This window comes from Abramis brama (assembly GCF_963993115.1).
Source record: "Abramis brama genome assembly, chromosome: 1".
NCBI lineage: Eukaryota > Metazoa > Chordata > Actinopteri > Cypriniformes > Leuciscidae > Abramis > Abramis brama.
In genome coordinates this window covers 2,074,449-2,086,621 of record NC_139963.1, presented here as the reverse complement: position 1 = coordinate 2,086,621, position 12,173 = coordinate 2,074,449, and the positions used below count along the sequence as shown (strand labels likewise).

At 39.6% G+C, this 12,173-nt stretch overlaps 1 protein-coding gene across 2 annotated transcripts; it reads right to left on the bottom strand.

Annotated features, from left to right (window-relative positions):
* Window positions 1-7,738: 7,738 nt before the first annotated feature.
* Window positions 7,739-11,425, bottom strand: LOC311085730 (transcription factor Sox-9-A-like). Of its 2 annotated transcripts, none has more exons than XM_084118328.1 (3): window positions 10,774-11,425; window positions 10,053-10,300; window positions 7,739-9,589 (listed from the first exon to the last, which is right to left on the bottom strand). In XM_084118328.1, exons 1-3 carry the CDS (start codon window positions 11,184-11,186, stop codon window positions 8,931-8,933), a joined length of 1,320 nt encoding a protein of 439 aa, XP_083974454.1. In that variant the 5' UTR covers window positions 11,187-11,425; the 3' UTR covers window positions 7,739-8,930. The 2 variants fall into 2 exon arrangements, with proteins under 2 accessions (XP_083974454.1, XP_083974455.1); XM_084118329.1 differs by having other exon boundaries at window positions 7,739-9,586.
* Between the last annotated feature and the right edge of the window lie 748 nt (window positions 11,426-12,173).

The following is a 12,173-nucleotide window of genomic DNA, read 5'->3' as shown; positions in this document are numbered from 1 at the left end:
AATTTTTTGTCATGCTTTAAAGAACACTTGCTTTGATGTTTTGACTAAGATACTAAAGTACTTGATTATAATAATGTTATTTGATATTACATTTAAAGTTAATGTTTTACATGTACTAAATGTACTACACCATTACAAGTGTGCAATTACAAATATAAGCAGATGCATACAAGTTTTAGTCACATTAAAGTACAAGTTTACCATAAACTCTTGTTTCGGCAGAAAACATCACGTTCATTTCTTACTTTAACGTCTATTATTCCCGTAACAAGCACTCTTTTAAAAGTCTGCTAAAGCATACTTCTTTTTCCCACGGGTTAACTTACAGCAATTGGTATAGTTTGATTCTGCACACAGGCTTTGATATCAATAGAATAGAAATCAGCGGATGATAAAACGTCGTGGACGAAAACTTTCCTCTTACACACATGGACAAGACGTTCTGTGTGTTTAGCTTGTTGCTAACACTGTTTCTCATAATGTGAGCATGTGCTGTTTAATCTCTCCTCTCTAACTCAATATTATCCTGATAACAGTTGCTGAAGCATGTTGATGTTCAGTACGACCTCCAGCTGCCCCGAGCTCTCTCTCACACACACACACACACACACACACTCACACACACACACACACACACACACACACACAGACAGACAGACAGAGCATCTGGAATCAGTGTCTTCAGTGCGCAGCCATGTGTGACAGCGAGAGACGGCATAAATTCACAGGGTCGGACCTTTTATGGCACACACACACACACACACACACACACACACACACACACACACACACACACACACACACACACACCACAGACCCGCTCCTGTGCAGCTGCTTTTAGACTTGTGAAACTACAGTGTAATAAACCGCAATCAAGCTTTACGAGACACATAGGTGTGCAGCGCAGTCAGTTACATTATACGAATACTTGTTATTATATTAATAACCATATGTGTGTATGGATATCTGAAATCATATGTGTGTATGGATATCTGAAATCAACAGCCCAAGACAAGACTGACAACTGTTCTCTGGACATCAGTGGGAGATTATTAAAGACCTCATCAAATGGTTTGGCAATCACATGTTTTCATTCTAGAGAGCTTGTTTGGTTGTTCATGGGGATGGAAGCTTGTTTTCGCCACACAATAAAAAAATAAATGTATTTTTTATCAATTCTTCTGATCAATTCTTTTTTTCTCAGAATTATGTTTATATCTCACAATTCTGACTTTATAACACGCAACTGTGTTTGTGAGAATTGTGAGATAAAAAGTCACAATTACCTTATTCTGTGGGGGAAACAAACTTCCAAACATGTTATGTATTTTTATGTATTTTTTATTTTTTAAAATGACTTGAATGTGTGAATTAGATTTTAAAATGAACATCCAAATGAATCAATTCACTACTTGTCAGTCTGTTGGGAGTGGGAGAAAAAAATAGCTGGATTAATGTCAAACTACTAGTAATTTACTTATTTTAATATGCTTGAATGATGTTTCTAAATAAATCAGCTGAGATATTTAATGGACCAGTGAAATATTATCAGTTTGGCTCTGGCTTTCAGAGAGAGGTTTCAGAGTACGCACAGCAATCTCCTGTCTCTTCCACTTCACACTTTTCCTAATAGTTGGTCTTTAAATCACTTTCCTGGAGAATTAATCCTTCTCTTCTGAAAACAAAGCATTTTCACATCTGAATGTCTTGATTCATGATTTCTATGCAAATATTAGCCAAAGAAATAAACGAATTTTGTATTTAGTAGATTCATACTGTATGTCATGATAAATCATAATAATGACCCAATCAGAAAACATTTCTGCATTAAGAAGAGTTTAGGGCAACTTCAATAAAGACATACACACCATGTAATGCTGGAGCCAAAGAACAATCGTTTAAGGATGATAATTGAAAACAGTTGGAAGGATAGTGGTGGAAAAATCCCATAATTATATCAAGATTATTCCTCAGTGTATTATTGAATCTGGGCATTGAGTTGAGAATACAGCCATCTTATGCTGGAAATGAACTTCACTTGCGTTCACTGTGCGTTTCCCAAAAGCATCGTAAGCAAACTGTCAAGTTCTTTCATTGACAACATTGTTGAACGTTTCCCGAAACCATAGTTCCAACAAACTTTCGCAAACCGCTTTGCACCTCTGGGATGTGGTTAGAAGCATTGATTCTAGTTAAAACGACTTAAAGGAGTAGTTCACTTCTGAATGAAAATGTCCTGATAATTTACTCTCCCCCACGTCATCCAAGATGTTCATGTCTTTCTTTCTTCAGTGGAAAAGAAATTAAGGTTTTTGAGGAAAACATTCCAGGATTTTTCTCCATATAGTGACTTCAATGGGGTCCAACGGGTCGAAGGTTCAAATGTGAGTTTCAGTGCAGCTTCAAAGTCTCGACACGATCCAGCCGAGGAATAAGAGTCTTATCTAGACAAACCATCCGCCATTTTATTACAAAAATAGACTTTTATATACTTTTAACACTAATGCTGGCCCTTTGAAGCTGCACTGAAACTCACATTTGGACCTTCAACCCGTTGGACCTCTTGGGCTTCAAGCTAACATTCAGTACATTCAGTTTCATCCCAACCCAAAATACAGTTAAAAAGCATTTAAGTATTAAAATCTTAGATGTTAACTAAGATCCTTCTATTATCTATTGAATCCCACAATAATATTTAAAATATTCATAAGCTTAATATATAAAAAAAATCATCATTTATTGGGTACTTTCAACTGGGAGGTGTTTGTCCCGTGTGTCACTTTAAGGAACGTCTCTACCAAACACCTTTTTCTGCACTTAAACACACTTTTTTGGGTGTTATTCTATAAAATGTAGTTTTTGTGTGTGTACAGAACTGTGCTAGCTAACCATGTGCTGATTAGCATCTTTGAGCTAGGCTCTAAAGTATCTAAACTTTGGTAGTGACATCATTAAATTAGATTATTGATTTACTTGTGAAAACTTTTTTAATAAATAGCAAAAACTGCAAAAAAGATGTACACAAAATCGTAATAGGTCAATATAACCCTTGTTAATAAATTATTCATTATTGTGTTTTGGTAGTATCAAATTTGGGGAGAGGAAAAATATTCCAAAACTTTCTGCAAATATGATGATTTCATTATGTTTCTAATATGTTGTGCTGTGTGTGTTCATGATTCAGTGTGTTCACATCTGGCTTTACTTTATCTGCATATTCACTTCATCAAGTTTGAAGCGTTTCAGCAGAATTCTGCCAAAATAGAAGCTTTACGATGTGAAATGTTAAAAGCTTGAGGGTTCGAACATTTGTATAAGTGAAGAGTTTAAGGCATAAATATTAGTATTAAAACATTACATTTATTTTAAATAATTACATTAAAAAGAGATTTAAAATATTTAAAAAAAAATTACAATTGTAATTTACAAGAGAAAATCTCTTACAAGAGAGTTTTTTTTAGTAATTGGTATATCAACAACTACTACTACTAGTAATAATAATAATATAATTCCTCAATATATCACTAAATAATTACACTTTTTAAAAAATAAATTAATTGTTTTAAATAAAAACTATAAAAATAAAACACTTACTGAAAAAGATTCAATATTTTATGTTTACTTGCATATCATGTACAAACATCAGAGAACCGTGAACACAATAACTTAAAAAAAAAGTGACACACAAATAACACAAAAAGTTAAAATATGGCCTCTGAGTTTCTGACTTTCCTTTAAAGGGCTTTGAGATTTGATTCCCTCCTTCATTGAGCTGGACTGGCTGATTGCTTAATTAACTTAAAAGATCCTGAATTATCATACACTCGCTGAAGCAAAAGAAATGACTTTGATGGAGGCGTGAAATTATAATTCCAAGTATTATTATATCTTTTATAACGTTATTAATATTTCATTAAAATGATATGAACATGCAGTCATTGACAGTTAAGGGTCTGGTTTCACAGACAGGGTTTAGATTAAGTCAGGATTAGGCATTTGTTTGTCTCGAGATGCACACCAGTAATGTATTTTCTAAGGCATGTTTATTAAAGCTGCTTAAATGTCTTGACTGAACTATGACACTGACATATTTTAAGATATCAGACAGTATATAGCGTACGATGCCAGGTTTGGGTTTGATCCCAAGGGAGTGTATACCTCGAATACAACATAAACCACAAATGAAGTCACCATAAATTGATACAAAATTGACAATTCTGAACCATTGCAGTTTTTATTATAAATGATTTGTGTTAAATTAATGTCCCTCATAATCTTGTTTCTTAATAATTCATCTCTTCTGCTGTTCACTCTGTACATGCTACCCTTGGGAGATATCATTAGGAAGCATGGCATTAGTTTTCACTGTTATGCTGACGATACTCAGCTCTATATTTCTTCACGCCCAGACGAAACTTACCGATTCACCTAATTAACGGAATGCATAGCTGATATAAAACATTGGATGACTAGCAATTCTTCCACCTTAAAAATATATCTAAATTACGCCATATGCTCTCAATGACAAATGCGGAACAATTAGTTAATGCGTTCATGACCTCAAGGCTAGATTATTGTAATGCTCTACTGGGTGGTTGCCCTGCACGCTTAATAAACAAACTACAGCTGGTCCAAAACGCAGCAGCTCGAGTTCTTACCAGAACCAGGAAGTATGACCATATTAGCCCAGTTCTGTCAACACTGCATTGGCTCCCTATTAAACATCGTATAAACTTTAAAATATTGCTGATTACTTACAAAGCACTAAATGGTTTAGCACCACAACACTTGAGCGAGCTCTTAACGCATTATAGTCCTTCACGTCTATTGCGATCTCAAAATTCCAGCCAGTTGATAATACCTAGAATATCTAAATCGACTGCTGGCGGTAGATCCTTTTCCTATTCCTTTTCCTATTTAGCACCAAAAGTCTTCCTAACATTGTCCGGGAAGCAGACACACTGTGTCAGTTCAAAGCCAGACTAAAAACACATCTCTTTATCACATACACATAGAAAATTATACATTCATATTATCCAAATCAGTTAAATGATTATTAGGCTGCATAGATTAGGTCAGCCGGAACCGGGAACACTTCCTATAACACCTGATGTACTCGTTACACCATAAGAAGAATGGCATCTAATTAGTTAATGCTAATGTTAGTCTTTCTGCTTATTCCAAGGTTTACTGTAGTCAGCCGGATCCGGGCCGTATCCGGACCAGATGGAGGACCTGCGCCTGGACACGACCACAACGCATCCCTGAAGTGCCAGCAGAGATTGTGTCAACTAGACTCTCATCGACACGACCTGGATAATATTCTGAATGTTCAAATCCAATCTGACCTCTGACCTGTAATGCTCCTGGATCATAATCACACACTGTTCGCTCGTTGGCCAGAGGAGAACTGAGCGACTGAGTCTGGGTTCTCCCAAGGGTTTTTCTCCATTCTGTCACTGATGGAGTTTTGGTCTGTCGCCTTTTTCCACCTTTGTTGCCATTGGCTTGGCTTGCTTAGTTGGGGACATTAAATTTAACATTTAATTTGATATTCAACAATATTAATATGATCTCCTGCATTGACACCATATGAGAACTGAACTGAGCTGGATGATGACATCACGGTTTTCTCCAGAGTGGCTATGTATATTTAAATGAACTAAATTTAAAACTTTTTTACAACAAAAATGAACCATCACTGAACTTACTTCAGCTGGACTGTGATGCTATTTTCTTCTGGAAACAAATTTGTTGCATTTTCCTGTTATCTCTGTAAAGCTGCTGTGAAACACTCTGTGTTGTAAAAAGCGCTGTATAAATAAAGGTGACTTGACTTAACTTCTCTGATGACGAGGGCGGTCAATTCCCGACAGACACAATCAAGCCCCGCCCACATTTGTTCTGTATTGCTGCATTGTTTCACTGATATCCGTCACAGTAAGAGACGATTGCAACTTCCATTTCATGCCAAATGACTGTTATAATTCTAATGAATGCAGAGTTCCTGATAAGTTTGTCTTCAATAGATTAATCAGTCTGGATACTAAATCTTGAGATCTTACGATCTTAATATTCCGCTGTGTTAATGATTTCTCCAGTGTTTTGTGGTTTATCAGTGGAGTGTGTTCAGTCAGAGGGACCACCCATAGGGCCGATGTGTGTGTGGAATAATGATGAGTCCCTCTGGGAAACACTGGGATCCTTTCCTGTCTGTCTGATGGGACATTCCCATTCCATCAAACGCTTCGCTGCCACTGCAGGCAAATGCACTTCCTAAATCTCTATTACATTTGTGAAATTTAGCAGACTGGACAGTGGTTTAAACTGAATTGGTAAAACATTCTGTGTTACAGCATTTGAGTGAAATCACTATCATACATGAGCCTCAGCCTGAGCTGACAGTCAGAAACAGTTCACTTCGGAACATTTCACTTCCAGCTTACCATTTGATTTGGACACAAATGAATGCAGGTTAAATTACACCAGTTTTGTTTCATTTGATACACACACACACACACTTTGTGGGTCTTCTAGAAAAGATTACACAAAATGGGATACTGTGTAGACCTACATAAGAAAAAAAAGAATTGATATACATATAATTTTTATAAATGGGGATATAACCAAAAAGAGGTTTTCTCAGATTTAGATTTAAAACAAAATTCACACAATGTTATGTTTTTAAATTGCTACTTTATATGCATTCGCTGTTTTGTTTCTAATAAAATGTTTCTTTTTTGCCGTTTTGATGTAAAATGCTTGGTATAAAACCATTGCACAAATACATTAGCGCTTTCATTCATGCTGTTAATCCAAAGTGTAACCGATGAACTTACACTGATGGAGGGACATGAAACTCCAAGAATATTGTAGGCCACAAACATTACATGGTTCAAGCGACCCGATTCAGATTGGATATGACCAACGAACCTATAAGCCTGGATTCAGATATTCTCTGGTTGGTGTTAGGCCTGGAGATAAATCTGATATGACTGGGATATGTGCATTTGCGTCTGCCATGTAAGCGGACAGATCGGATATTCCCGTCAATGCGCCTTCAGAGACCAATGCTTTTCCGGGTCAGTACGTCTACCTTGGGTTGTTTCGACAGGTGTACAGTGTAAATGCAGATATCGGATATGGGTCACTACTAAAAGAAGATGTAAGCGTCAACAAAATCTGATATAGTCAACAAATCAAGACCTGCAGTGCAAATGCAGCCATAGTCTCCCTAAAGCAGCCTTTCAGAACAAGTTAAAGGCAAGAATCCAGCTGTGTCTATCATGCCGCTTGTGACCGTTTCTGTCATCAAACATATTGTTCTGCGGTTTATAGATGTGTTTTCTCGCTGTTGTTTAATTAGCTACGACACAGCAATGCGTGTCGCTTCACTGATCTCCTAATGACTGATGAAATCACTGCTGTTTGTACAGCCGAACGCTGGAGTTCCTGTGTTCCTCCTGATGAAAGATGAGCGGTGGAAGTCTGATCGCTTTATCAGCTGTATCATCTCTCTTATACTTCACAAACGCCATTCTACATAATGTTTTATGTTAATACAAGTTGAATTCATTGCATGTGTACTGAATTGTCTTGTTTCATTTTCTTCTTCCTCTTTAATGTCGGATGAGTAGATCGCTGTGTTATAATGGTGTGTTAATGTCATAAACATCCCACAAAAAGACATCAAGCTTGATTTAGGCTGTTTGAAAAAGACACATTCTAAAACAAAGGATATTTTCTATATCTTTCTTTTTATTGCAAATAATGATACAAAAGATAAGCTTCTTTTAAGACGGTGGCATGTTTTACAGTTTATTTGAATGAAATAAAGAACAAGGGAAAGAAAGAAATGCTGGTGTTTTCATAGAGATGTAGCCAACAGCCTGCAGAAGTTCCAGTTGTTTCTATGACAGGTTTGATCAAGTCTCACAATTATTTGATCGGCTCTCAACTAGATTATCAAAAGAACATTTTTAAAATTTTAAAATGGAAACATTAACAAATGATAAATAAATGAGACGGTTAAAGTTTGCACTACAACTAAATCATAATCATCTCTGGAAACATTTTATCACAAATTAGTCGTACAAAGCCAAAGTACATGATAGTATTACTTTTAAGTCAAACGAACACTAATGAATAAATTAAAGAGGTTAAGACTCCATGGCATCTGAAGGAATGTCAATCTGACCAATGGGGAGCTACGGAGGAGCCTCAGGTCAAAGGGCACTTCCTGTTTCTCCTCCACGATCTCTATAGGCACAGATGGATGAAGGCAGTTTTCACGGAAACACCAGCTCAAATATGGCAAACACGCTTAGGCACGGACTCTAGAAGCGTTCGAGTTCAGACTGTACATCTTTCCCCAGCTAACTTGCACGTACTCTGCCCAAGTTTTAAGAACCCCTCACAAATATATACAGAGGAAAATATCAGGCAAAAGGAGTCTTTACAAAAATATCATCAGTGAAGGAGGTCACAGACAGCTGCGTATAAATCCCCCAATCCAACAAAACTGAGAAGAAAAAAAACACATACACAGTACATACTAAAATAATTATCTTGATCTGTCCTCACAGAGGATTTCTCTTCATTATATCTAGAAAAATATAATCACAACTCCAAGCAATGTAAAAAAGGCACAGTCGGGAGCCATTCCGTGAGTTTGAGTTCTTTGAAAGATCTCCAGGATTTCAAGAGACGTTCTCAGGAGAGTCTCAGGAGGGTCTCAGGAAAGTCTCAGGAGAGTCTCAGGAGAGTCTCAGGTGGGTCTCAGGAGAGTCTCAGGAAAGTCTCAGGAGAGTCTCAGGAGAGTCTCAGGTGGGTCTCAGGAGAGTCTCAGGAAAGTCTCAGGAGAGTCTCAGGAGAGTCTCAGGAGTCTCAGGAGGGTCTCAGGAGGGTCTCAGGGGGATCTCAGGAGGGTCTCAGGGCCGGGACAGCTGGGTGTAGACCGGTTGCTGCTGCTCCCAGTGCTGAGGGCTGTGTGGTGGAGGCACCGATGGGACGCCCGCCGTGTCCGCGATGGGGGTGTAGATGGGCCTCTGGCTGGGGCTCATGTAGCTGAAGGCGGGGTACTGGCTGTAGTAGGAGCTAGCAGGGCTCTGGTGCTCGTACTCGTACTGCGGGCGGGCGGTGGAGGGGTAGGGGGAGCTGTAGTGCTGCAGGTTGAAGGTGGCGTAGCTGGCGTGCTGTGGGGATCCCTCGCTGTAGTGGCCGGGACTCAGCTGCTCCGTCTTGATCTGAGTCCTTTGCTGGGGTGGCTCGCCACTCAGCGAGTGCTTGGACATCCAGGTGTGAGCCGATCCGGCCTGAGAGCCGAGCCCGTAGCCGGAGGAGTACGCCTGGCCACTGTTGGAGACCGGGACCCCGGGGTGTCCATGAGGAGGCAGGTACTGGTCGAACTCGTTGACGTCGAACGGCTCCATGTTGGAGATGACGTCGCTGCTCAGCTCGCCAATGTCTACAGCGCCGAAGTCGATGCCCTCCTGCAGCGGACGGCCTTCGCGCTTCAAGTCCGCTTTGCTGGACGGCACATCTGTTTTGGGGGTTGTGGGAGGCGTGGGGGGACCTTGGGACTGACCTGCTTTTCAAAACGGAGACAAGAAGAAATTTAAAAAAAAAGAAATGTAGTACCTGGCACACATTATGTTGCTGACGCAACCAGAAAGCTGATAAAGATACACAGAGACGTTAAGAAGGCCAGATAAGATTTATGAGTTTCCCTGCAGGCGTTACATAAGCTGCTGTAGTTTGCAAGGGTACAGGACTCCAGTCAAGTCAAGTCACCTTCATTTATATAGCGCTTTTAACAATATAGATAGTTTCAAAGCAGCTTTTCAGAGATAATAGGACTTTAAAGTACCAGAGATTGTTTTGGCTTTACAGCAGATTTAGAATAAAGTTATTGTCCAGCTAAAGTTAGTTTTTAATTGATTAATTTCTGTTGCAAAGATCAATAGTTATTATCTATGGGGCCACTAACACAACAAAAACAGAAAACTTTTAAAAAGAATCCAGTAGTTAAGGCGATTAAGAAGTTGAAGTACCTGAGTGGTCTGCCGGGGAATGCACTTCGCCCATGCTGGACGCCGGAGAGTCGGCCTGCTGCAGGGCTTTGAATATGGCATTGGGAGAGATGTGCGTCTGCTCGCCGTCCTCGCCGTCGGTCTGGCCGTTCTTCACTGATTTTCTTCGCCGGGGCTGGTACTTGTAGTCGGGGTGGTCTTTCTTGTGCTGGACCCTGAGACGCTCGGCCTCCTCCACAAACGGACGCTTCTCTCCCTCATTCAGTAGTCTGCAAACATCCATGAGAAATGATCAATAATCAGATTTACCTTCTCCAGTTAATAATTAAAAAAACTATGTTCTTTAAATTATTATTTATTTTTTACTAAATAATATTTAGCTTTACTGAAATAAACCCGAAAACTAGAAAATGAAGCCATTTTATATCCAGAACAACATTGACAATTTCTTAAAAACTTTTTCTACCCTAATGTGCATGTAAAGTAAGGGTTAGTTTGCCTATTTACAGTTAAACTATCCTATACATTCACCTTTTCTCAAGCTTGAAAAGTGGTTTATTAGCATTATTTAGTTAATCTAATATTTACAATGCAAATGCAAAGTTTTCCAGAGTTTGCCTGGGCTACTAAAATAAATAAGTATTGTTCTGACGTCTGGATTTCGGACTTTTCTAGAATAAAAAAAAAAAAAAAAAAAAAATGAAATGCAATGCAATGAAATGAAGTAAACTGCAGCTGTTACCTCCAAAGTTTCCCGAGTGTTTTGCTGAGCTCGGCGTTGTGGAGGTGCGGATACTGGTCCGCCAGTTTCCTGCGCGCGGCTTGAGCCCAGACCATGAACGCGTTCATGGGTCTCTTGACGTGCGGTTTGCTCTTGCTGGAGCCGTTGACTCGGACAGGCATGGGCACCAGGGTCCAGTCGTACCCCTTTAGAACCTGAGACACCGCGTCTCTGATGCACACGGGGAACTTGTCCTCCTCGTCCTTCTTAAACTCTCTCAGGTGCTGCTCCGCTCGGGTGCTCTCGCTGTCCGAGCCCGAGCCGGAGGGACACGGAGACCCGGCCGAGTCCTCGGACATGCTCGGGCTGGGCGCGTCGGACAGACTCTTGTCCTGCTCGTCGCTCATTTTCAGGTAGGAGTCGAAGAGATTCATGCAGAAGAGTGAAGAAAACTGTCGTGCAGCGGTAAAATCCTCCTGCAGGAGTTCAGACGAGTGTGTTGAACGCGCGCGCGCTCCTGCGCAAAAGTGTCCAAAGTTCCTCAGAACTGCTTAGATCTGCTGCTCGCGGGAAAACAAACACATGCAGCACACGACATATATCACTGAGATGAGGACGACAAATCCTGCCTGAGTGTGTGTTAGTGTGTCGAGATATGGAGAGGTTCTGCTCCCTCTCTCTCCAAATCACATCACTTATATATGGATGAATGGAGGCGGAGCAGAACACGATCTCTCTCTCTCGCTCTCTCTCTCTCTCTCTCTCTCTCTCTCTCTCTCTCTCTCTCTCTCTCTCACACACACACACACGCACACACACATCAAAACTAAGACTCAGAGAATAAGAAAAAAAAACGAAAAAAAAAACGTCAACATGACACTATAGATTGAAAATATCAACTCTACAACAACCTGCTGCTTTCCTGGTTTCTTGAGTATATAGTCTACACTATAAAAATGCATAAACTTAGATATATGGGGTTAAAGCTAAGTGAACTGGTTTTATTCAAAACTAAAAATACTTGTCTATACACCAAATAAAATAATTTCGGCCAGCTGGTACAAATAACAAACTGCACATTATGTAGTATAGTAGTATATATAGCCTAATGTTTCTTTTTATTATGTCGAAAGTATAAACTTCACCTGAAGCACAAAATCACTCGAGATTCTGTTTTCCATCTGAAGTCAGTTTTCTGCAGTTCTCCATTTGGTACATCTAAATGCCAAATGAGTTCATAAGTGTGTGTGTGTGTGTGTGTGTGTGTGTGTGTGTGTGTTGAATGAATAGCAGTCACTGTCTGTTCGTTGTGTGACCGATAGGGGGCGACAGGAGTTCAGGGACTCAAACCTTCATTCATCAGTAGCACAGCCTACAAACAACTGCTGGACTCGGTCTACTTCAAATCAAACTATGAACTT

Bases quoted from the DNA above. Each gene is read 5' to 3' on its own strand.
- LOC311085730 (XM_084118328.1), bottom strand. From the start codon at position 11,186: ATGAATCTCTTCGACTCCTACCTGAAAATGAGCGACGAGCAGGACAAG. The intron at 10,301-10,773 runs GTAACAGCTGCA...GGATGTTTGCAG, and splicing joins ACACTCGGGAAACTTTGGAG to ACTACTGAATGAGGGAGAGA. The intron at 9,590-10,052 runs GTACTTCAACTT...CGTTTTGAAAAG, and splicing joins TTCCCCGGCAGACCACTCAG to CAGGTCAGTCCCAAGGTCCC.